Source organism: Piliocolobus tephrosceles, chromosome 9 (genome assembly GCF_002776525.5).
Source record: "Piliocolobus tephrosceles isolate RC106 chromosome 9, ASM277652v3, whole genome shotgun sequence".
In the NCBI taxonomy this organism is placed as follows: Eukaryota; Metazoa; Chordata; class Mammalia; order Primates; family Cercopithecidae; genus Piliocolobus; species Piliocolobus tephrosceles.
In genome coordinates, this window is record NC_045442.1 from 111876388 (window position 1) to 111903055 (window position 26668).

General features: G+C 36.0%; 1 protein-coding gene across 1 annotated transcript in view; it reads right to left on the reverse strand.

The window, feature by feature from the left end:
- The window catches only part of MALRD1 (MAM and LDL receptor class A domain containing 1), a 701386-nt gene that overhangs the window by 278950 nt on the left and 395768 nt on the right, over positions 1-26668 (reverse strand). The window contains exon 29 of the mRNA XM_026454821.1: positions 1886-2069. Coding sequence (XP_026310606.1) covers positions 1886-2069 — 184 coding nt within the window. The remainder of the gene's footprint in view (positions 1-1885; positions 2070-26668) is intronic.

Genomic DNA, 26668 nt, shown 5'->3' on the forward strand with positions numbered 1-26668 from the left:
TAGCCAAGCGTTGGCTTCAATTGAACAAAATTAATTATAATCATGTCAAGTCTCACAGAACTCTATAACAAAAAGGGGAAGAAAGAGTGCAAACTTCTACATGAAACTGGCAAAGCCAGAATAATAACTTTCAGTTTCCTTCTGTCCTGAATCAACCCATCTAGGAATCATTCTGCTTCCCTTGAGAGGAAAGGAATTTCTCTTACTGAATAAAGCTTCTTCCTTTCTAAAATCTCAGAGAAAGTTTTGAAAAATTTTTCCTTTTCGAGTGGCCAAAATCATTTCTAGATTGAGTTACTAACCATAATAGAATTTCAACATATGACTAGGAAAGTTACTAGGAGAGAGTTCAAGAAGCATATTCTCATGTCTAAGATTCCCTTTACACGAATATGTGCAAAACCTCAACCTCTTTCATCAAGACACCCTCTCCCCAGCATCTTCAAGCCCAAATCCTGTCTCCTGCATGACATAGATACCTGGAGCTATATGCTCCTTAAATGGTCTGAAACACATAATTTCTGATTTTATGTAACATGAGGTAACTGAGTAACAGCCACCTTTTCTAGAAACATAGGTTGGAGGAGAGGGATATGAAAGTTAAAAGAATGTATTTCTAAGCAGAATCTTTTGAAACAGAACTGCTCATAAAAAGAGCAGATGCTGTAACACTATGAAAAAACCAAAGTCACATTTTTTGAACTGCCTCAGTGAAATGATGTTTTAATATGAGACCAACAATAAAATTAAATAGCATTCAGGTTTAGCTCTTTTAGTCGCAGAGGCTTGCTGCCAAGTGAATCAGTATAGAAAACCACAGAAGGCATATATTTCCTTGGCAGTATATCTCACACAGGATTATTTTGGAAACCAAATGGAATAATTCCTCTGAAAGAACTTTGCAAACTGTGAAATTGTACAAATGTATTTATAATTATTTTTGACATTTTCTGGGTAGTTTTGTAAAGAGAATCTAAGTGTAGTTATACTTTTCATTTAGAAACATGATAAATGGAAGTACTTTTTTTCAAGTTACTGTTCACAGGCTGGAGTAGCATCTTTAAATCTCCCAAGCACAGCTCTCAGCTCAATTTCTGCTTGAATTTTGCCTGATTGAATGTATTTCTTATAGAAGCACTAACTACCAGATTTCTAACCCGTTTTTACTGGTTCGTTTATAATTAGTTTAAATTAGGTAAATACATGTAAATATTAGGCTCACATTTAAAATTGTGTTTAAAAACAAATGCAGAAGGGAAAAATTATTCCTGTTAGAAAGTGGATAGTATGGAAGGAAGTGGGGAGTCACTCATGCAATTGAATGATGAAGAAGATATTGCTATGGCCTGTTTATTCTCCTCCCCTCATTCATATGTGGAAACCCTAAACCCAAAGGTGACAGTGTCTGGAGACGGGGTCTTCAGGAAGATGACTATGTCATGCGGGCAGAGTCCTCATGAATGGGATTAGTGCCTTTATAACAAAGGCCCAAGGGAGCTCATTTTATAAGGGCTCCACTTGGACTCCACCAAGTGAAGACACAGCAAGAAGGTGCCATCTATTAACCAGGAAATGAGCCTTCACCACATACCAAATCTGCCTGTCTTAATCTGGCCTTCCCAGCCTCCAGAACCACAAGGAAAAAAATTCTGTTGTTTATATGCTACCCAGCTTATGGCATTTTGTAATAGCAGCCCAAACAGACTAAGATAGGTATTATCTCTTAACAGAGTTTTAAGTTCACAATTATAAAATTATACCTTTCAATTGATTTGTGTATGTGTACAAAAAACAAAACAGTAAAACATTTTAAACACGTGCAACAAAGATAAAATGGCTAGATTATAAATGTGCTTCAAAATGGAAGTGCTTTCCGAAAACTTACCAGTTGTGCAGTTTTTAAATTCAATATCATCAATTGCAGCTCCTCCTCCCAGATCTCTTGTTCTGATACCTTGAAATATGACTTCAAAATTCCTTAACTTTCCTAGCAGGATGTCAGCCTTTTGCCAATGATTACCAGGGTTCTGCTTACTTTCTTGCCATACTTTTGATAGTCCTTTCTCTGTCTGAAAGTAAAGAAGTTTGTATGAGGGAAATAATCAAACATGAAAGAAGATGACGCAGTGTGGTGCAAAACCCAGTTATTTAGCTCAGAAGCATCTGACCAATAAAAACTGAAACAACAAAGAAGCACTGAATCTGTGAAAGCTGATCTTACGAATTGAGTCATTCTTGTCAAACCCAAGTCAAACAGAGTCAAGAGGTCAGGGGTCGTGGAAAGCACTCAGGGCATGTAACACTGCTCCAAAAATAAAATTTTCTGCAAATCTGGCTCCTGAAACTGACAGTTGTAACCTGAAACTAGTTGTATCTGACAGATACTGAAAGAATCTGCTGAGACTCTAAAACTAGTTTTACCCGTCATGCACCAGTTAGAGCTTGCCAGCTCTGCATAACTTTACCAGTGCCAATGAACTTTCTTTCACAACAATAGGGAACATTTCTCCTTTTTTTTTCCTAAAAAACTTTTATTTTAGGTTCAGGGGTATGTGTGCATGTTTGTTATACTGGCAAACTCGTGTCATGGAGGTTGGACGTACAGATTATTCTGTTGACCAAGTACTAAGCATAGTACCAAATAGTTATTTTTACATTTCTCTTTTACAAAACCTCCAATCTTCTCTTTGTTCTTCAGATATACTGAAGACCACCTTGTCTGTGTATATGCCCCAAATTGCAATTCTTGCTTCCCTCAAAACATTTTTTTATATATTTTTATCTATATTTTATTTGACTTCAACATATCTCTGATAATAACTAAGACATAGTTTATCTCATCCAAACAGAGGCATATTAGTCTAATAAAGTACTTCCCAAAAGAAAAACTAGCAGAATTAGCAATACATTTATTTTGGAACTTTTAGAGACACCATTATTATAAATTGCTCTACTTGGATCACGAGGTCAAGGATGGTCAATTGAGACCATCCTGACCAACATGGTGGAACCCCGTCTCTACTAAAAATACATTAGCAGTGTGCAGTGGCGTGCGCCAGTAGTCCCAGCTACTTAGGAGGTTGAAGCAGGAGAATCGCTTGAACCCGGGAGGCAGAGGTTGCAGTGAGCTGAGATCGCGCCACTGCACTCCAGCCTGGCAACAGAGTGAGACTCTGTCTCAAAAAATAAATAACATAACATAACATAACATAACATAACATAACATAACATAACATAACATAACATTGCCCTACTCAGTAAAATCTACCTTTCCTTGCGTTTACATGAAATTATGGATATTTGATGAAATCTGAACAGTTTACTAAGGCAGAAGTCACTAGCTATCCAAACTTCTATTCATATTGTTTAATTATTCAAGTTGTACCTTCTTCAAAAAGCTTAAATCACTGACATAGGAAAAGAGAAAAGGAGAAATATGTTGGAGAAACCACTTATCCCTGATGGATGTAATAAAGGATTTATGAAGTGAATTGAGTGCGGAGTAAAAGTGATAATTTTAACAGCAATAAGATTTCAAAAATTATATTACATATTATTTTGATTTTCATAAATTCTGTTATAATGTAATTATTATATAAGTAACAATAATAATTGTTTTCACAAAAAATTTTTTAATTGGAAAGAACAAATTAATTTTCTAAAAATCTTACATAAACATCAATATCTGAGGTTGGTTAACTAGTAATACAATATTCTAATACGTAAACTGACCCAGTATAATGTAACATGACATAAAATGACATATAAGCCCAATGACCAAATAAAAATGACAGCTTCATTGAAATAGCATATTAACCAGTTGAGCACAGGACAAAGCTTAGATTGTATACACTATTCTTTGGTATTCTAGGTCTAGCCCTTTCTGGGAACTAGATGATTTAACAAATCATAATGATGGATATTTGGCAAAGAAAAAAATATACGTATATACACAGTATTACATTTATGGTTAGTTCCCAATTAATATTCCTTGGTCCTGGGTCATAGCATTTTCATGATGATTCACAAGAAAAACTTTGTCTCTGAAGCTTGTAATCAAAACAGTAGACTAGAGGAGAAGATTTAGGGAAATGACATACAGAAGTGAACCAAAATGTTCCAACAGATTGATAGCATACAAATATGAAATGTGTAATTTACAGATAATCTAAAAAATAAAAGCTAAAGAGGAAAAAACGAAAAGGAATGTCTGAAAAGGGTATACCAAGGAGCTAGACATTCATAACTTCATGTTTTCAGGGAACTAATGCTAATAAATATGTCTGATGCCTTGTTCTGCTGAGTTAGATGAAGATGTGTGATCAAGTGGTTCTTCCTCTGCATGGTTACAGAAAGCACAACTATGCATCAGTTAATCTAAAATTAACTTTGCAAAACAACTAACAGTTTATAGATAGATCATTAACATCCTTAACAAAACAACTACAAATCTGACACCTATAGATTCATGTAACTTCTGTATTGAAAAGGGTGGAAAATTCACACCTAATTAATGGAATTTCATATCTTTTTGATGACTAAAGAAGATAAATCCTTCTCAAGGTTAGTCTTTGACTCTCAGTGATGTCTTAGTGATTTGAAATCAAAGGGATGGTTAGTTAAATTAAAAATTAAAGGAAAGGGTGGTCTGTCTGACTTCTAGCGATATTAGAGGTTGGATATTGATAAAAGCCTGTCTTGATTTACAGACTTAATTCACTTTACTAACTTTTCTTTTTTTATCTCCCTGTGCAGTTTATAAAGCCACTCATTAGCTATGCCGAATCCCCAAAGAATTTTCAACAAATACCATCAAAGAAGAGCATATGATCACGCTAATCAAAAAATGTGAATCATTCCTTAAATCTTACAACTCGTCTTCTAGTAAAAACAGAGACAAATAATGTATTCACTGTCATTTTATGTGTTAGAAAAAAAAATGAGGGTAAATTATTTTGCAAACCAACCATGGATAAACCTAATGATGATGTATTACAAGACATCATTCTAATATATTAGCTGTTGTTTCATAACATCAAATGTTATCCCTACAATTAACAAAAATATTCATCCTAATGTGCCATAGAGATTTATTTTCTTATCCATTCATTCATTCATTCCTTTATTCAGCAAACTTTCTATGCTCACCCAGTGCCAGGTACTATGTTAGATGCCAGGAACAAAAAGGTGAAAAGACAGGGAGCCTATCTTGGAGATGTAATAATTTAACACAGGAAAAAGAGTCATAAAAAAAAAACTACTATAAAAGCGCTCTCACTCGCACGCGCACTCTCTGTGTGTGTGTATTACTAACAAACTTTTTAAAAAGTGATTGTGTAGTCAGTTCCCAAATTTTTATTCCGCGTATGTCGTTACTTCACCTATTTACTTAATATCCTGATTTAAATTCGTTTTAAATTGTGAAAGTGAAAAATCTCTCACTCCCAACTCATAACTTTGCCTCTGCTGAAGGACTTCTCTCTTGCATTTAGATAGATTTTAATCTCAATACCCAGAGGAAATAAGCCTATGAAAAGTGATTAACCACATTAATAATAATAATAAATAGACATTAATACAAAAATGGTTAGAGATATTGAAGAATTACTTTCTTCTTCTAATTTAACCTTTTTCCAAATTTTGAACGGATTCCTCACATATAGTATGCACATGGACATTTATCTTACATATTGCATATTTATTTTACAGTGTGTTTGTCATCATACTTTACGCCACTCGTTCCTTCTTGGGCTATGCAAAGAAAGGCAATAATAAACACTAAAAAGATCGAACCACTTCAAACTGTACAAACATATTAATAGACAGATCTACCCGGAAGTTCCATTTCATATGTTTGAAGGGAATATACAAATTTTTCCCAAATAACTAGCCATTTTTTCTAAACCATTTAAATAATACCTCTTTTTTTTTTCAACTGACATCTTTATCATACTTTGAATCTGTTTCTAGAGTTTTCAGTATTTAATAAGGGTAAATAAATACAAGAATTCTTTTCCTGCATTTCCAACTGAGGTACCAGGTTGATCTCACTGGGGTTTGTTGGACAGTGAGTGCAGCCCACCGAGTGTGAGTCAAAGCAGGGTGGGGCATCGCCTCACCCAGGAAGTGCAAAGGGTCGGGGAATTCCCTTTCCCAGCCAAACTGGGACACTCCCACCCTAATACTGCGCTTTTCCAACAGTCTCAGCAAACGGCACACCAGGAAATTATATCCCGCGCCTGGCTCGGAGGATCCTATGCCCATGGAGCCTCGCTCACTGCTACCACAGCAGTCTGAGATCAACTACAAGGCAGCAGCGAGGCTGGGGGAGGGGCGCCTGCCCCTGCTGAAGCTTGAGTAGGTAAACAAAGTGGCTGGGAAGCTGGAACTGGGTGCAGCCCACTGCAGCTCAAGGAGGCCTGCCTGCTTCTGTAGACTCCACCTCTTGGGGCAGGGCATAGCTGAACAAAAGGCAGGAGAAACTCCTGCAGACTTAAACATCCCTGTCTGACAGCTTTGACGAGAGTAGTGCTTCTCCTAGCACAGAATTTGAGATCTGAGAACAGACAGACTGCCTCCTCAAGTGGGTCCCTGACCCCCGAGTGGCGTAACAGGGAGATACCTCCCAGTAGGGGCTGACTGACACCTCATACAGCTGGGTGCCCTTCTGAGAGGAAGCTTCCAGAGGAAGGATCAGACAGCAACATTTGCTGTTCAGCAATATTTGCTGTTCTGCAGCCTCTGCTGGTGAAACCCAGGCAAACAGGGTCTGGAGTGGACTTCCAGCAAACTCCAACAGATCTGTAGCTAACGGTGCTGACTGTGAGAAGGAAAACTAACAAACAGAAAGGATATCCACACCAAAACCCCATCTGTACATTACCATCACCAAAGACCAAAGGTAGATAAAAGCACAAAGATGGGGAGAAACCAGAGCAGAAAAGCTGAAAATTCTAAAAATCAGAACACCTCTTCTCCTCCAAAGGAATGCAGCTCCTTGCCAGCAATGGAACACAGCTAGATGGAGAATGACTTTGATAAGTTGACAGAAGTAGGCTTCAGATGATTGGTAATAACAAACTTCTCTGAGCTAAAAAAGTATGTTCAAACACATCTCAAAGAAGCTAAAAACCTTGAAAAAAAGATGAGACAAATGGCTAACTACAATAAACAGCCTAGAGAAGACCTTAAATGACCTGATACATGACACATGCAAAAGCTTCAGTAGCTGATTTGATCAAGTGGAAGAAAGGGTATTGGTGATTGAATATCAAATGAATAAAATGAACTGAGAAGAGAAGTTTAGAGAAAAAAGAGTCAAATAAATGAACAAAGCCTCCAAGAAACATGGGACTAGGTGAAAAGACCAAATCTACTTTGATTGGTGTACCTGAAAGTGACAGGGAGAATGGAATCAAGTTGGAAAACACTTCAGGATATTATCCAGGAGAACTTCCCCAATCTAGCAAGGCAGGCCAACATTCAAATTCAAGAAATACAGAGAACGCCACAAAGTTACTTCTCAAGAAGAGCAACTCCAAGAGGCATAATTGTCAGATTTACCAAAGTTGAAATGAAGGAAAAAAATGTTAAGGACAGTCAGAGAGAAAATTTAGGTTACCCACAAAGGGAAGCCCACCAGACTAACAGCGGATCTCTCGGCAGAAACTCTACAAGCCAGAAGAGAATATTCAACATTCTTAAATAAAAGAATTTTCAACCCAGAATTTCATATCCTGCCAAACTAAGCTGCATAAGTGAAGGAGAAGTAAAATCCTTTACAAACAAGCAAATACTGAGAGATTTTGCAACCACCAGACCTGCCTTACAAGAGCTCCCGAAGGAAGCACTAAACATGGAAAGGAACAACCAGTACCAGCCACTGCAAAAACATGCCAAATTGTAAAGACCATCGATGCTAAGAAGCAACTGCATCAACTAACGAGCAAAATAGCCAGCTAACATCATAATGACAGGATCAAATTCACACATAACAATATTAACCTTAAGTGTAAATGGGCTAAATGGTCCAATTAAAAGACACAGACTGACAAGCTGGATAAAGAGTCAAGACCCATCAGTGTGCTATATTCAGGAGACCCATCTCATGTGCAGAGACACACATAGGCTCAAAATAAAGGTATGGAGGAAGATCTGCCAAGCAAATGGAAAACAATAAAAGCAGGGGTTGCAATCCTAGTCTCTGATAAAACAGACTTTAAACCAACAAAGATCAAAAGAGACAAAGAAGGCTATTACATAATGGTAAAGGGATCAATACAACAAGAAGAGCTAACTATCCTAAATATATATGCACCTAATACAGGAGCACCCAGATTCATAAAGCAAGTCCTTAGAGACCTGCAAAGAAACTTAGACTAACACAAAGTAATAATGGGAGACTTTAACACCCCACTGTTCAACATTAGACAGATCAAGGAGACAGAAAGTTAACAAGGATATCCAAGAACTGAACTCAGCTCTGCACCAAGCAGACCTAATAGACATCTACAGAACTCTCCACCTCAAATCAACAGAATATACATTCTTATCAGCACCACGTCACACTTATTCCAAAATTGACCACATAGTTGGAAGTAAAGCACTCTTCAGCAAATGTAAAAGAACAGAAATTATGACAATTGTCTCTCAAACCACAGTGCAATCAAATTAGAACTCAGGATTAAGAAACTCACTCAAAACTGTTAAACTACATGGAAACTGAAAAACCTGCCCCTGAATGACTACTGGGTACAAAACATGAAGGCAGAAATAAAGATGTTCTTTGAAACCAATGAGAACAAAAACACAACATACCAGAATCTCCGGGACACATTTAAAGCAGTGTATAGAGGGAAATTTATAGCACTAAATGCCCACAAGAGAAAGCAGGAAAGATCTAAAATTGACACCCTGACATCACAATTAAAAGAACTAGAGAAGCAAGAGCAAACACATTCAAAAGCTGGCAGAAGGCAAGAAATAACTAAGATCAGAGCAGAACTGAAGGAGATAGAGACATAAAAAACCCTCCAAAAAATCACTGAATCCAGATGCTGGTTTTCTGAAAAGATCAACAAAATTGATAGACTGCTAGCAAGACTCATAAAGAAGAAAAGAGAGAAGAATCAAATAGATGCAATAAAAAATGATAAAAGGGATATCACCAATGATTCCACAAAATACAAACTCCCATCAGGTGATACTATGAACACCTCTACACAAATAAACTAGAAAACCTAGAAGAAATGGATAAATTCCTGGACACATACACTCTCCCAAGACTCAACCAGGAAGAAGTTGAATCCCTGAATAGACCAATAACAGGCTCTGAAATTAAGGCAATAATTAATAGCCTACCAACCAAAAAAAGTCCAGGACCACACAGATTCACAGCCAAATTTTACCAGAGGTACAAACAGGAGCTGGTACCATTCCATCGGAAACTTTTCCAATCAACAGAAAAAGAGGGAATCCTCCCTAACTCATTTTATGAGGCCAGCATCATCCTGATACCAAAGCATGGTGGAGACACAACAAAAAGAGAATTTTAGACCCATATCCCTGATGAACATCGATGCAAAAATCCTCAATAAAATACTGGACAACCAAATCCAGCAGCACATCAAAAAGCTTATTCACCACAATCAAGTTGGTTTCATCCCTGGGATGCAAGGCTGGTTCAACATATGCAAATCAACAAACATAATCCATCATATAAACAGAACCAAAGAAGAAAATCACGATTATCTCAATAGATGCAAAAAAGGCCTTCAACAAAATTCAACAGCCCTACATGCTAAAAACTCTCAATAAACTAGGTACTGATGGGATGTATCTCAAAATAATAAGAGCTATTTATGACAAACCCACAGCCAAAATTATACTGAATGGGCAAAAACTAGAAACATTCCCTTTGAAAATTGGCACAAGACAGGGATGCCCTGTCTCACCACTCAGATTCAACACATTGTTGGAAGTTCTGGCCAGGGCAATCAGGCAGAAGAAAGAAATAAATGGTATTCTATTAGGAAAAGAGGAAGTCAAATTGTCCCTGTTTGCAGAGGACATGATTGTATATTCAGAAAACCCCATCATCTCAGCCCCAAATCTCCTAAAGCTGATTGATAAAGCAACTTCAGCAAAGTCTCAGGATACAAATCAATGTGCAGAAATCATAAGCATTCTTATACACCAATAACAGACAAACAGAGAGCCAAATCATGAGTGAACTCCCATTCACAATTTGCTTCTAAGAGAATAAAATATCTAGGAATCCTACTTGTAAGGGATGTGAAGAACCTCTTCAAGGAGAACTACAAACCACTGCTCAGTGAAATAAAAGAGGACACAAACAAATGGAAGAACACTCCATGCTCATGGATAGGAAGAATCAATATCGTGAATATGGCCATACTGTGCAAGGTAATTTACAGATTCAATGCCATTTCCATCAAGCTATCAATGACTTTCTTCACAGAATTGGAAAAAACTATTTTAAAGTTCATGTGGAATGAAAAAATAGCCCGCATTGCCAAGACAATCCTAAGCCAAAAGATCAAAGCTGCAGGCATCACACTACCTGACTTTAAACTATACTACAAGGCTACAGTAACTAAAACAGCATGGTACTGGTACCAAAACAGAGATACAGACCAATGGAACAGAACAGAGTCCTCAGAAATAATACCACCCATCTGCAACCATCTGATCTTTGACAAACCTGACAAAAACAAGAAATGGGGAAAGGATTCCCTATTTAATAAATGGTGCTGGGAAAACTGGCTAACCATATGTAGAGAGCCAAAACTGGATCCCTTCCTTACACCTTATACAGAAATTAATTCAGGGAGGATTAAAGACTTAAATGTTAGAACTAAAACCATAAAAACCCTAGAAGAAAACCTAGGTGATACTATTCAGGACACAGGCATGGGCAAGAACTTCATGACTAAGACACCAAAACCAATGGCAACAAAAACCAAAATTGACAAATGAGACCTAATTAAACTAAAGAGCTTCTGCACGGCAAAAGAAACTACCATCAGAGTAAACAGGCAACCTACAGAATGGGAGAAAATTTTTATGATCTTACCATCTGACAAAGGGCTAATATCTAGAATCTACAAAGAACTTAAACAAATTTATAAGAAAAAAATCAAACAACCCCATCAAAAAGTAGGTGAAGGATATGAACAGACACTTCTCAAAAGATGACATTTATGCAGCCAACAGACACATGAAAAAATGCTCATCATCACTAGCCATCAGAGAAATGCAAATCAAAACCACAATGAGATACCATCTCACATCAGTTAGAATGGCGGTCATTAAAAAGTCGGGAAGCAATAGGTATTGGAGAGGATGTGGAGAAAAAGGAACACTTTTACACTGCTGGTGGGACTGTAAACTAGTTCAACCATTGTGGAAGACAGTGTGGTGATTCCTCAAGGATCAGAACCAGAAATAGCATTTGACCTAGCCATCCCATTACTGGGTATATACCCAAAGGATTATAAATCACGCTGCTACAAAGACACACGCACATGTATATTTACTGTGGCACTATTCACAATAGCAATGACTTGGAACCAACCCAAATGTCCATCAGTGATAGACTGGATTAAGAAAATGTGGCACATATACACCATGGAATACTATGCAGCCATAAAAAAGGATGATTTCATGTCCTTTGTATTGACATGGATGCAGCTGGAAACTATCATTCTGAGCAAACCATCACAGGGACAGAAAACCAAACACTGCATGTTCTCACTCATAGGTGGGAACTGAACAATGAGAACACTTGGATGCAGGGTGGGGAACACCACACACTGGGGCCTGTTGTGGGGTGGGGGAGGGGGAGGGATAGTATTAGGAGAAATACCAATATAAATGACGAGTTAATGGGTGCAGCACACCAACATGACACATGTATACATATGTAACAAACTTGCACGTTGTGCACAGGTACCCTAGAACTTAAAGTATAATAATTAAAAAAAGAATGGGTTTTAAGCTTTAGATTAAAACCCTCATAAGAACAAAAATAAAATGTAAAACTTGAAGAAATATGAAACAGAATAGCAATAAGCCTTACCATAATAAAAACAGAAATATAAATACGGACTAAAAACTAGTATAAAAAAGAACTCTCCCCAAAGTCAATGCAAAAATGACAGAAAAACAGAAAAATGTGAAAGAGACCTTTTTAAACAATTTACAGGAAACAACAGCTCAACAAGCAAAAAAGAAGATGCTCAGACTTGGTGGCAATTAGGCAGTGGTAGGATGGACACCTAAAGTGTGATGGGTACGCCCCAGGAATTGTTTTGCATCAGTGAGAAGCAATTGACTGGGTGTATACATCAAAGCCAAGATGGATCTTTAAGACATAGAATGAAAGGGAAAATGTAATAAACAAAATGTAAGTTTTGACACACTCAAAGTAATAGCACACATATTATAAAATGTATACAACCAAAGAATATACATTAGAAAAGTTGCCTATGGAGTAAAAGGGAAATGGAGTAGGGAAGGGGGAAAAAAGGTAAAATAAAATACATATAATACAAAATGAAAAATATGAAACACTCAAAACAGTACACATATTATGTATTTATTACTTATATCTATATATACACACTAAATACATTAAAATAAAGAAAACTTTTATATATTTAGCTAATTAGTATAGTTGTATAGCTAATGTACTGCACACTAAATACTTTGACTTTTAATTATACTGTCTTGTGCATGACTTCTATTTATTCCTTGCTAATATTTATCTCTTCCCACTTTTTTTTTTGAGACAGGGTCTTGTTTTGTTTCCCAGCCTGGAATGCAGTGGTGTGACTCTGGCTCACTACAGCCTCTGACCTCACAGGCACAAGTGATCCTCCAGCCTCAGCCTCCCACCCTCAGGACTGTAGGGATGCATCACCACAATCGGTGAATATTTTTTAAATTTATTTTTTGAGGAGACCGGGTCTTACTATGTTGCCCAGCCTGGTCTTAAACTCCTGGGCTCAAGCCCTCCTCCTACCTTGGCCTCCCAAAGTGCTGGGATTGCAGGAATGAGCCACCATGCCCAGCTTCTTCTCTCTTTTAACTTTATTTGTACATTGCCTTAATCTTTCAGAACAGTGTTTAACAGTGAACATAATAGTGGCTGTTTTATGTAACTTTTAAATTAAATTTTAATTAATTAAAATTCTAATTTTTAAAAACAATTACAAACTTAAATTCAACAGATGGGTAGTTTTCAAGTATAATCTGTGAGAATTTTGAGAAAATTAGCATTTTGTAAACATATCCATGACCTCTTCATGCTCCTAGTTCCTTGATGGAGACACATAACCATGACAGTAAACAGCCAGTGGATTCAAGAAAAAGCATCGGTTGCCTGTGAATCTTGGATGAATGGTAACCATGCTGCAGGCATTGAGTTCAGAAGAGCCTGGGATAGGTCCTGTGGAAAGCATTTTTACTGAACATTATTCATGCTGCAATCAACAAAGAAGACTTGTCTGTCTGAGCTGTGGGGTCTGCTGGGCACAAGAAAAAAAGTCACTCACCACTCAAGAGAACCCAATAGCTTGTATGAACACTAAAGTAAACCATCAAAAGCACATCAAGTCTATTTCACACCCACAGAGATGGCTACTATAAACAAATTAACAAGTGTCGGTGAAGAGGAGAAAAAATTGGAACTCTTGTGCACGTTGGGAAGAATATAGAATGGTACAGTCACTGTAGAAACCAGTATGGAGGTTCTATAGAAAACTAAAAATGGAATTACTACGTGATCCATCAATTATGCTTCTGGGCAAGTAATTGAAAGCAGAGACTTGAAGAGATATATTTGTAAACCCATGTTAATAACAACATTATTTGCAATAGCAAAATGTTGAAGCAATCTACATGTGCATCCATGAATGAATCGATTATGGTGTATATAATCCATTAGGTAATGTGGTATATACATAAAATGGAATATTATTCAGCCTTAAAAAGAAAGCCAATTCTGACACATGCTACAACATGTGTGTACTTTGAGGATATTTTTATATTTGAGGACATATTTATATTTCTATTATGCAGTGTAGAGTAGTGATGAAAGGACATACACTCCATGATTCCACTTATATAAGACACCTATAGTAAAAAAAGAAACACAGAGACAGAAAGTGAAATGGTGGTTTCCAAGGGTTGGGGGAGGGAAGAAAGAAAATAGTGTAATGGGTACAGAATTTCAGTTTTGCAAGATGAAAGGAGCTCTTGAATAGATGGTGGTGAGGGTTGCACAACAATGTGAGGGCACTGCAGGCTACTAAAATGTACCACTTAAATGATGGATAAGACAGTAAATTTCATGTTCTATATATTTTACCACAATTTAAAATAAAAAAAATCTAAAAGTCACATCAGGGACTTCTATGAAGGCATATTTAATAGCAGAGAAAGACATGTTCTCAAAAAGAAACTACCAGAAATTGTAAGGAAGGACTTGGAATGGGGCAATTTGAGAATGTAAAGAATTGGGTCTATTAAGACAAAATTATTTCAGGAAAAAAAGCTTAAATCAATAATAGAATTGAAATTTCTAGAAGCCATATATGTGATCTGAAATAAGTGAAGTAATCTCAAAATACAGCATGTATCACTGTATTGACAGGCCTCTAGGCTCTGAAGGTAGACTGCCAGGTCTAAAATTAAGCTCAGCACTTATCAGTAGCTAGCATTAGCATATAACATTAGTTGTTGATATTATATTCAAACCATATTTATTATTAACACTATTCATAAGCAAAATGCAAAAAAGTGAATATTGTGAGTGAAAAGACAAGCAATGTGAATGGATTCAGGAAATCTAGATCCAAATGGGAGTTCCAGAAAGAGAGAAATAGATTGAGGAGAAACAATAACAAAAAATAATAATAAAAGATAATTTATGGGCTGAAGAACAGCTCAAAATGTTAAGATTGAAACATGTCCTGGTGACATTTCTAAACTTCAAGTTTAAGAGAAAATGTCACGAGCTTCCAGAAATTGGAAGTAATTTACTTACAAGGAAAGAAAATCATACTGGTATCAGGGCCCTCTCAACTGAAACATTAAGTATACAAAGTAGTGGAAAAAACAAACAAAAACAAAGAAAATATAAATAAATAAAAAGAAGAAACAAAATAAAACAAAGAACAAAAAAACAAAACAGGTGATCTTAGGACCAGTACCCAAGTCATCATATCATTTATCTGTTAACTAAAAAGATTTAAGCTCCATATTGTGGCCTTGTCCTTTTGAGGTGTTTGTCATTTTCTTCTGCTACAGAATCCTGTCTACAAGAAAAGTCACACTTGTTAATATTCATTGCACTTTCAGTGTGTGAAGAGTCATTATATTCCCCCTCAAATACTCCTCTAAATGTAATTGTCATAATATTCTAGAAAACCCAAAAGTATAGAGATGATAAAGCTATCAGTGACTGTCAGTGCTCCAGGAGTATGGAAAGATAGCTGAATAGGTGAGGAACAGGGGATTTCTTTAGAGCACTAACACTTTTCTGTATAATACTGTAATGGTAAGCTCAAGATACTAAGCATTTTTCAAAACTCATACAACTTAACAGCATGTTATGCCATTAAAAGTAAGCCACTTAAAAAGGTCATTTAGGAGTCTGAAATATGCCAGGAAGAAATGCAGAATCTGACCAATCAATGCAAATGTATTACAAATGTATGAAACAACCTCATAGAGGGATGAATGGAAATAAGTTATTGACCTAGGAAAATGTGAAAATGAGTTGGAGTCTATAAAACTAAAGTGAAAAGGAACTGCACGTAAGCACTGTACTCTGGTTACTAAAGCTGTTTCCTACAGGGGTATAGGTCTACAATTCTGAAAGCACTATCCACATCTACAAAAATTAAATGATTAATTAAATGGTTAGGAGATGGAACCATTTTAATGAAATGTTATATAGAAACCAGGTTTCTCGCTGTTGGAGTGAAAGATTACATTTAAGCTAATGGAGAAGACTGGAATGATCCATGTGGTAATAGACTGTAGTTGGAAATAATATAAACTTGTATTTAGATTAATTTAGATACAGATGATTGCATATACAAATATTTATAGATACGTGTATATTCACGGATCTGTACATAGACTCAAGTCTCTTAGTTCTGTCAGCTGAGAGGCTCTGCAAGCAACACAGTGCTCAGTTGTCATTTCTAATATTATTCTTCAATAAAAGAACCAGTGATCTTTGGAGAAAGAACTGATTCTAGGACTTGGTCTTGCAATCTACAAGAGCCTAGGACATCTTTTAGGGCTGAAAAGTCAGAAAGTGCTTAAATAAATAAATTCCCACAATAATGGGGATACAACAGGTGACACAGGTGCTGAGAGTTCCCAGTGCCCAAACTGAAACAACTTGAGCAACAAAACAAAAAGAGTGCTATTGAATTAAAACCCACATTACAAGATAAATATCAATGAGCCCATACTACTAATAAAAAAAGGTTGAATAAAGAAATAAATGGGAGAACAGATAAACATCCCATGCTAAAGAATTCTAAATGATTCACATGGATCCTCCACCCTTACGGAGGTGCACCATGATTTCTCACTCCATCACCGTGGGCTGCGCACAGTGGATTTCTTCTGAAACGCACAAAAAGGGCATAAGAGACAGCAACTTTCCAGGGATATGGGAAGGAACTTTACAACTTTATCAAGTCTGGTGACCAAAGTTACTATCAACCATGACCTTGCATTTTGATACTACAGACTCCTGACACAACGTGATAACAACGGGACCTCTGTGGTCTTATTCTCCAACATATTACCCCACTCCATTCATTTTTTAAAAAGCATCAGATTAAATACCAGTTAATGGACATTCTAAAAAATACCTGATCAGTATGCCTTAAAACTGTCATGACCACCAAAAATAAGAAAAAATTGGGAAACTGTCATAACCAAGAGGACGCTAGGAAGGCCTGAGTACTACAACAGAAAATGACATTAGTCAAAAACCAAGGTAATCTGGATAAGGTATGGACGCAGTTACTAATAGCGGGCACTATTGGTTCATTAATTGTGACAAATGTACCATTCTAATGTAAGATGTTAACACCAGGGGAAAATGAATGTGAAGTATACAGGAACTCCCTGTACTATCTTTGCAAGAATTACTTAAATCTAAAACTTTTCTAAAATAAGGCAGGTAATTAAATAAATTTTTAAAAGCTGCTCTATAATATAGTATATTATTATAAAATAAAATATATATTATAAATTATATTATGTATATTTTTCTATAATTCCCACATGTAATGAGAATTTATCCAATTGAATGTGACCAAGTCAGAAAAATTAATAACTATAAGAACTGTCTGACCTTTATTCATTTTTAATATAATAGAGCATAGCTTTCAATATTTTAATTAAGTAAAACTTTCTTTTTGTGTCTGGTATGTCCAATAATTTTTTGTTGTTAATTTTTTTCATATTTTATCAATCAAACCTTAAGTTATGTTTAAGGCGGACCATGCAAATAATAAATAAAAAGATTCAGGACCATTGAAAAAGATTCAGGAATCATTTTGAATCTAATCAACAATAAGAGAAAAATCATTTTATACATGTGTGGCCCTAATCACTGCCATGAAGGTCTAGTTTTATCTTTTGCCTCAGAAAAAGACTAGAACATAAAAATATTTCAAGCTACATAGATGGTTTTCTGATATTAAAATCCTCCATAGTTACAATAAAATATTTTTAAATATCTTTAAAGAAATGGAAAGGAGTGACTTGAATGTAGAATAATATCTGAATCTAGTAGATTAATAAATATAATTCTTTAAATCATTTAAAATATTAAAAATTTGAAAAACATTGAGTAATAGAAAAGTTATATTCTTTAAACTGCATTTTGTAATGTTTAAAGTTTATATATATGTTAATTGTATTTTGAATTTTTAAAAATGAAATGAAATCAATGTAGACTATTTTAAATTCATATAAAATCTCATCTACAGAAATATCTTGCAAACAGCTCTTATTGTAGGAGAAATACCTGTATCAGTGGCTCTTGCATTTACAGGAAATTTTCTTCTCTGAGAAAATAATTATGAAGGTTAGATCAATATACACATTGGGTAGACGTGTGATTTTAGACATACATTTTATAAAATCATTTTAAACAGACAGGACATTCTCCCATTGTTACTAGAATAGTGTTCTTTAAACCTGAAATACTTATTTACTGACACTTTTCTTTAAAGATTTGGGCCAATATGTGACTCAAAGGTGAAGGAGGCATTTTAATGCAAATTATAGAGATCAAAGTAGAGGAGCTGAAGAAGTAGAAACCATATTTAGTAATCATTTTCCTTTTTACCACACCAGTCTTTCTCTGTTTCCCAGGGTTTCCAATTACAGAATCAGAAACTCATTTATATTATATATGATAGAAAGTTTAGTTTCTCTTTCATTCACACAAACACATAAATATGATATAAATATACCTCTGTGTGTGTGTGTGTGTGTGTGTGTGTGTGTGTGTGTGTTTGGTCCTTCAAGGGTCTTCCTACGGAAATAGAAACCACAATCTCACCCTGGCCATTATTTGTCCCCTGTCTGTCTACAGAGTGGTCACAGTTCCCATGAATGACTCTCACTGAGCCTTTCCATTCTCCACACAGATGTTTATTTTTTTATTCCTCCATGTTCAAATGGTCATTTTCTGCCATGCTCATGATTGGAAGTTAATAAAGCAACATTTGACAGCTGCCTCTAGATCTTCAATATAGTTAATGGAGTTAAAAAATTTTCACAAAGTCCTAAAGCCATCTGACATGACTGTTGACCAAAATTTGACTTATCAAGTGATCCTATGAAATTGATACCATGATATGACACTAAGAGGCTGTCATGTTTAAAGGGCTCAGAGGCTCTCTGCCGAACTTCATTTTCTATCATGCTTCTCCTCACTCCTGCTCCAGTCACACACTCTCTTTCAAAGAGTCTTCCAATGACCCAAGATCCCTCCCATCTCAGGACACTTACAGGAAATACTCTTTGTCTTTCCCCATTTCAACCTCCTTAATTTCTACACATTTCAGCAGAATCACGTCCTCATGGGAGCCTTCATTGACCCCCTCGACAAAGGCATGCCTCCCTGTCATACACTCTGAGAGCAGGATATACTTCTCCTTCTTAGCACTTACTATACTTATATACAGTTTTCCATGGTATGAAAACCTGATAAATATCTGTCTCTTTCATTAGATAAAAATAATATAACGATAGGTAAAATCTGATAAGGAGTACCTAACACAGAGCCTTGCACATAATAAGTGTTCAATAAATAACTGCAAGTGGAATAACTGTATCTATATATACATATATGTGTGCAGAGGCACTACAAGTGCATTACATAACAGATACTGAGTGTGTATGTAATGTAAAGAATGTAATTTTTAAATGTGTTTATTATAAAGCATCCAAAATTATTCAGTTTTCTTTTCAAAATGTTCACAAGAGTCTTCGGATATTGCAAGTTTGGGGAAGAAAGAGAAAACATATCAGGAACGCAATTATTGGAATTGCAGAAAAGCAGTATTTAGTGATTGGCTTTTTCTCTTCAAATGTCACTTTGGAGAAGCCTTTTCAGAACTTTCAAAATGGGCTCCATTCTTATTCATATTGAATCAACCTGCTTTTTTATAGCACCTTTCACTTCTCTTTTCCAAATCATATTTGTTAATTGTCTGTCTTCCCCATCACAATTTAAGATTCATAAGGACAAGCCCTTTCTCCACTTCATTCATTTCTGGATCTCCCATGCCTAAAACAGAGCATTGTGAAGGCACTAAATAAGTATTTATTTAATCAATTAATTTCGACTGAATGAATTAAGGCATTTCATGGAACTGTAACCACTGGTTAAAAGTTGACTCAAAACTTCCCTATCCAACTATTAGATTTCAGATTCTTTGTCTGATATAGGTAAAAAATAATCTTAATTAGTTTAAATTGCATGCCTAAATTGCACAAATGTAAAATAAACATTTCAAAATTCACTAAAGGGTGTTTTCCCTAAACAGTGAATTGTTGCATTTATATAGGTGATTTTCCTGAGGCATACTATCATTGTTCTCATTCTTAGGTAACACAAAAAAGAGTAAGCCTTGTCTATAGCAGACAATAGCCAATGTTGCTCATTGTTCTGACAAAGTTATATTCAGAATGACTCACGCCAGGTCCTTACTATACTCTCTGTATAGAAAAGGCTCACTAACCTAATTAAAACCCCAATCCATGACACTCAAGATGATTTCCCACTTAGTGGCTGATGGCTGATTTTCACTGTGTTTCACACCACATTTGGTTCCTGAAGGAGAAAAAAAAAAAAAATCGTATGGTGGAACATACAAGAACAATGAGAAAAAAAATAAGAATGAGAAGTCCTTAGGAAGCACCTGACAGGAAGAGTAATAAGTAAAGGCAGCAAGGTCAAAAGCAAGGTGTCAGTTATGAATGATTGTATCTGTCCTATAGCACACTGTCATTCATGAAGGTTGATAACCATTCAATGCAAACAGAAGAACAGTATTTGATGGCAAAATTATTGGACATAACTCAGCTCACTTGTCTTCTTTGAGGGGTGGGGAATGACGAGAGAGAAAATAAAACAAATGTATGCATGTGAAACGGCAGCTGTGTATAAAGGAACAACAAATTTCAAGCCAAGATTCCTGTACCAATTTCTCTTCCCAGAGGAACACCTGCATACATTGGCTATAAATGGATAAAAATTGTTTGAGGAGTGCTAAAAGTAAAATGTTCAATGTGAAATTTTCTGAAAACCAATACTATCTAACAGTACATAAAAATAAAATATAGATATATGTTACTACTCAGAAAAGTATATACTGTATATGTATAAGGGAATGGGAAAATTTCCTGGCTTGAATAAATCGCTGGATTCTCCAAAATAAAAATGCTATTGTGTATTTCCTTAACAATAGACAAGTCAAAATATCCAAACTTTTACTCTGAAAATATATTAATGAATTAGATAGACATACTGAAAAAAAAGAAGTACAAACCTAAAAAATGGACTTTATGCTAAAACAACAAAGTATCAAAGGAAGAATTAAGTCTATAACAAAAGAAAGAAGTCTAGCCATTAATTTATGCAGGATGGGAATTAAGTAGGATAAAAATTGGTTTACTGTTCATGGGGTCAGGGGAGGGAGAGAGTTAGGAAAAATAGCTAATATATTCTGGGCTTAATACGTAGGTGATGGGTTGATAGGTACAGCAAACTACCATGGAACACGTTTACCTATGTAACAAACCTTCACATCCTGCACATGTACACCGGAACTTGAAATAAAAATAAAAATTAAAAAATTGTTTATTAACTAACGATTAGAATCCCAACACGATAACTTTATTTTTTTCTTACTTAACCCATATATGGAGCATCAACTATATATTAGGTACCCTTCTATTTGCTGATAGCATCAGCTATATATTAGGCACCCTTCTATTTGCCGATAAAATGTTACAATTATAGAAACACAACTTAAATTTACGCTTGTTTTACACAAACTCGAACGAGGCATATTTAACTTGCTCAATACATTTTAATACTCCTTAGCGCAGGTAAGACACATAATGAAACCTGCACAGATACAATCCACATTAAGGTCATCATTTTCATTCAAATCCAATTAATATTAAGTGTCTTTTATGTGTCAATAGAGCTGGGTGTCATATGGGAAAATAAGAATACATGATTTAAGGGGCTCACAGATAAAAGGCAATGAAAACATGTAATGATTATACTTGTGTGTGAGCAAAGTTTATTATAACAAAAAGGGAAAGTACTTTAGTGGGCTCTCAATGAACTGAAGGACCTGTATGAAATTAGCAAGTTGTAATAAAGTGTATAGCACTTGAAATGGGCTTTGGAAAGTGAACAGGATACCAGCAAGAGCATACAGAAAATGAGGAAATTCCAAGCAAAGAAACCGCATGATTGAAGATACTGAAGTATGGAAGTGTTTAAATATTTTAGGAACCTTGAATAGTCTGAGATGGTGAGAACATCAACAGTGAGTTAAAGACCTTAAGAAGTCATGACTAGGTACATAGGCCATATTCTGAAAGTGTCTTTAATTCTATTACAAGGATTTGTGGGATGGGTCAGGGCAGGAATCTTAAAGACGGTAGGGAATTTGTGGAAGTGAAGCTGAGGGGCCTGAGAGTAGGCATAGCCTTGGAATAAGTGGGAGAACTGACGGGTCACACTGAAGATCTAGTTGACATTAGATATCATAAATTCAATAATGGAACTGATCGATACAAGCGCAGTATCAAGAACTAGAAATCAGATGAAGATAATTGAACATATGGGGGTAAAATATCTAGGTAGGGCTGAGAAAATTGGGGACTACAGCAGGTATCAAAAAATCTACAGGCTTAACAGCAACTGGACACAGGCTCTGGGTACCAAGTGACTCTATTTGTTCTGTTTTGTTTTGAGAGATGGAATCTCACTCTGTTGCCCAGGCTGGGGTACAATGGCACTATCTCGGCTCACTGCAACCTCCACCTCCCGGGTTCAAGTGATTCTCCGGCCTCAGCCTTCTGAGTAGCCGGATTACAGGTGTGTGCCACCACCTAATTTTTGTATTTTTAGTAGAGATGGGGTTTCACCATGTTGGCCAGGCTGGTCTTAAACTCCTGACCTCAGGCGATCCATCTGCCTCGGCCTCCCCAAGTGCTGGGATTATAGGCACGAGCCACTGCACCCGGCCTAAGTGACTCTATTTGACTCCCAGTCACATCACACTAGTATGTGACTTTGGGCAAGTCACTCAATTTATTCTGGCTTTGTTTTCCTCAGTTGTAAAATGAAGGTAATAATAATACGTATTTACAGTCCCTCAATTCAAGTCTTTGTAGTCAAGCGTGTTTTTAAATTCAGAATTGCTTAAACTTTAGAAAGTTCTTATAGTACACATACCATATATTAGGTGTAATAGCCCAGGAAGTTTGTAATAGCAGTTCCATAATAAGATACAGGAATACTTCCAAAGTAAAATATATGGCTATTTATGTCCAATGGAACAAATTCAGACTACGAATAGCCTCATGTCAGTTTTTGTCAAATCTGACCGCAAGTGAGTTATAATTTTTTTAAAAAACTTCAGAGCGTTTTAGACTTTGAATTTATGGTTATTCCTGTAGAATACACTTTATACAAATCTAAAATAGTCTATGGTTAATTTCATCTTATTTCTGAAAATTCAAAATGGGATTAACTTATACATAAACTTCAAACATTTCAGTATGCTTGCAGTTTAAATAATGTAACTTTTCTATTACCTGATTTTTTTTTCAAATTTTTGACATTTCAAATGTTTGAAAGAGTTTATGGATAGGGGTATCTGGAATTTAGCACCTAAATCATAAGGTTGTGATAATTAAAAGAGATAATACATGTGAAGGATTTTGGAGAGCATCTGGACCTGAAGCACTCAGTAGCTCCTGTGGTGGTGATGACGGGGGTGTTTATGAAGGAAAAGAACAGGCAGAGATTAGGAGAATAAGGGGAATTTGGGATTACCATGACATAGAAAAGTCATTTGAGAACCAAAATGGCAGAAGATCGTATTCGGGGATTAGAATTTCAGAGTTAAAGATTTCAGAATCAGATCAGAACAATTTCAGGTGAAGAAGACTTTTCTGAAGCAGTTTCCTAGGTTCAGGTCTAAGAGAAGAAAAAAGAGGAAGTCAGATAAACCTACGCATGGGCCTCATAAAGAAGGAAAACTTCTGATGAAATTAATTAAACATGGAGCTTGCTGTGAAATCTCGGTGAAACTCTTGGAGATCATCCACTCACCTCCTAATTGCCAACACCTCATCTCCCAAAATCTCCCTGCCCAACCCAAGGAGAAACTAAGGCAGTAGGGGAAAGTGACGCTGGGTCAAACTATTCTTTATTCTGTCCACAAAGTGGGGATGTTGATGCTGGTCAGAGATTCTGGTCAAGTGAGAGAGGCCAAGTATTTACAGCTCTTGATGCTGCTAGTTCAGGAAATTAGTGTATGCAATTTGAGATTTAGGCTGCATTCATATGTGTATACAGTGATATGCAGCATACATAAGCTTCACACTGGGATTGCGTTCAAGGCAAATTCCATGTCTTAATTCTCTGTGTTCCTCTATCAAAGATGCCTAGTACAATGTATCCTACAGAGAAGATGCTCAGTAACTCGCAAAATGATTGGGACTCTTTTAGCTCTCATGTATGTATGTTCTATAAATAAGTTATAATAATATTAACCCCAAAATAGACATAACTATACTAGAATCTTACACACAGACTGCATAATGGCAATAATAACCCTGAGAAGACCTATTATTTAACCATTTTACAAATAAGGAAATTGAGGCTCAGACTACTTAGGGGATGAGGCCAAAAACACATTGCAGGAAATTTAAGAGATCGAACCCAGATTTGTCTGAATTTGATGTCTATGCCACCATCCACTACTGGGAACTAGAGAGCTAAATTAACAAGAGGCCATCTGCAAGACATGGTTTAAGCCCCTGCTAGGCAATTGTCATATTTCTTTTTAAAATGGCTATAACAACATTCTCTCTATAATCTATTATCTGGACATTTTAACTGCTGAAACACCAGGGGGAGAATGAAAAATAAAATTTAATTTGGTTTAGGCTTTCAATTTATTATGTATATAAAAATATGATAGCCATGCTCATTAAGGTTTAATATTATGAAAGAGCTGTGTATGTCCCTTAAAGCCTTGGGCAATGGCACTGACACCCAAATGTCCATGAATAGTGGATTAATTACTCAGCAATAAATGGAAAGACATTTACTAAGAACAAGGATGCCATACAGAAAGAATAATTATTGCTTTTATGAATTCATATCCTTGTTCTAAGCATTAAAAATGGAGATACTAGAATATAACAATATAAAACTAAGCGATAAAACTGGTTAAGAGAAAAGTCATGTAAAAATTAAGCAAATCCTAGCGCACTGACCTAGGTGTCAGCATCAACATTCCTCACAGCGACAGTCATTATGGAAAAACCGCAAATGTAGATATGCACATACAACACACATTCATATAATTGAAAAGAGGAAGCTAATTAGAAAAGTATTATGAGACCACATTTAAAAGGAAAAAATATATATATATATGAAATCCTACCCATAGACTTGCGATGCCAGAATTTATTTTCATTTATCACAGCCTGAATTTTTTTTTTTTTTTTTTTTTTTTTTTTTTTAGATGGGTTCTTACTCTGTTGCCCAGGCTGGAGTGCAGTGGCATGATCTCCGCTCACTGCAACCTCTACCTCCCGGGTTCAAGTGATTCTCTTGCCTCAGCCTCCTGAGAAGCTGGGACTACAGGCATGCCCCACCATGCCCAGCTAATTTTTTGTACTTTTAGTAGAGACAGGGTTTCACCATGTTGGCCAGGATGGTCTCAAACTCCTGACCTCAAATGATCCACCCACCTCACCCTCCCAAAGTGCTGGGATTACAAGTGTGAGCCACCATGCCTAGCCAAAGAATGAAGATTTTAAAACTGCATGTGGCTAGTAGGAAAAACAAAATTGTCAGGACTGATTAGTGATATCTTTCATAAGTACTGAATGGGAAAAAATCATGCTTTCTGCAGGTATTTTCTATCCCTTAAACTTCACGGTAAGTGGCAAATGAACTGAACTCTTTCACTATTCTCAAACTCCACTCATCTGTATTTACTTTATTTTGAAGTCAATGGAGTATAACAGAAATAATCCAGCTCTCTATGTATTTGACATGTTTTAACCACTAAGTACCCCATTTTCCTCATTCTGAAACATGAAAACTGTCACATTTACCATGCAGGCTATTGTGAGGATTGGAAATCAAGAATTTAAAGCTTCTAACATGATGCTTGGCATATGGAAGACATTAACACTTTGCTGATATATATACATATGTCAACACTCATTAATAAGACTGTTAAAAATATTTTTCTAGAAATAATAATTGTTTAAACAATAGCATCCCTCATCTTATTTTCTTTCCAGTGAAATGTTTTGGGAGAGAGATGAAGAAAAAGAAAACATGTATGTCTAAATTTTTCATGGATTAGATTAGTGCTCTGGGATTTGGGCAGGAGGCAAGACTAATGAATGAGTTGGTAGCCTATGGTTCAAAGGAGACTCTAAGGACAAATTATCACCCTTATTTTAATTTTTAACAATTCAATCATCCTCCTCCACAAGTCCCAGGACCACAGACATTTCCCTGTTAAAACTATACGTTTCCATGTTAAAACTACTTGTTCTATCAAGAAATAGAGTCAAACACGGGCTGGACATCTTTTCCCTCTTACTCCCCTCTCCAGTTTTAAACATCTCAGGAGAATGCACTGAACTCCCTTAATGCAACAGAGAACAGGTACATTGTCCCTCACTTCGCTCTGCCCTTGCAGTTCTCTGCAACCCATGGAGAACAGCTGCATCCTTCCTCTAATGCACACTTGGCAGCCTTCAGTTTGATTGATAGATAGATAGATAGATAGATAGATAGATAGATAGATAGATAGAT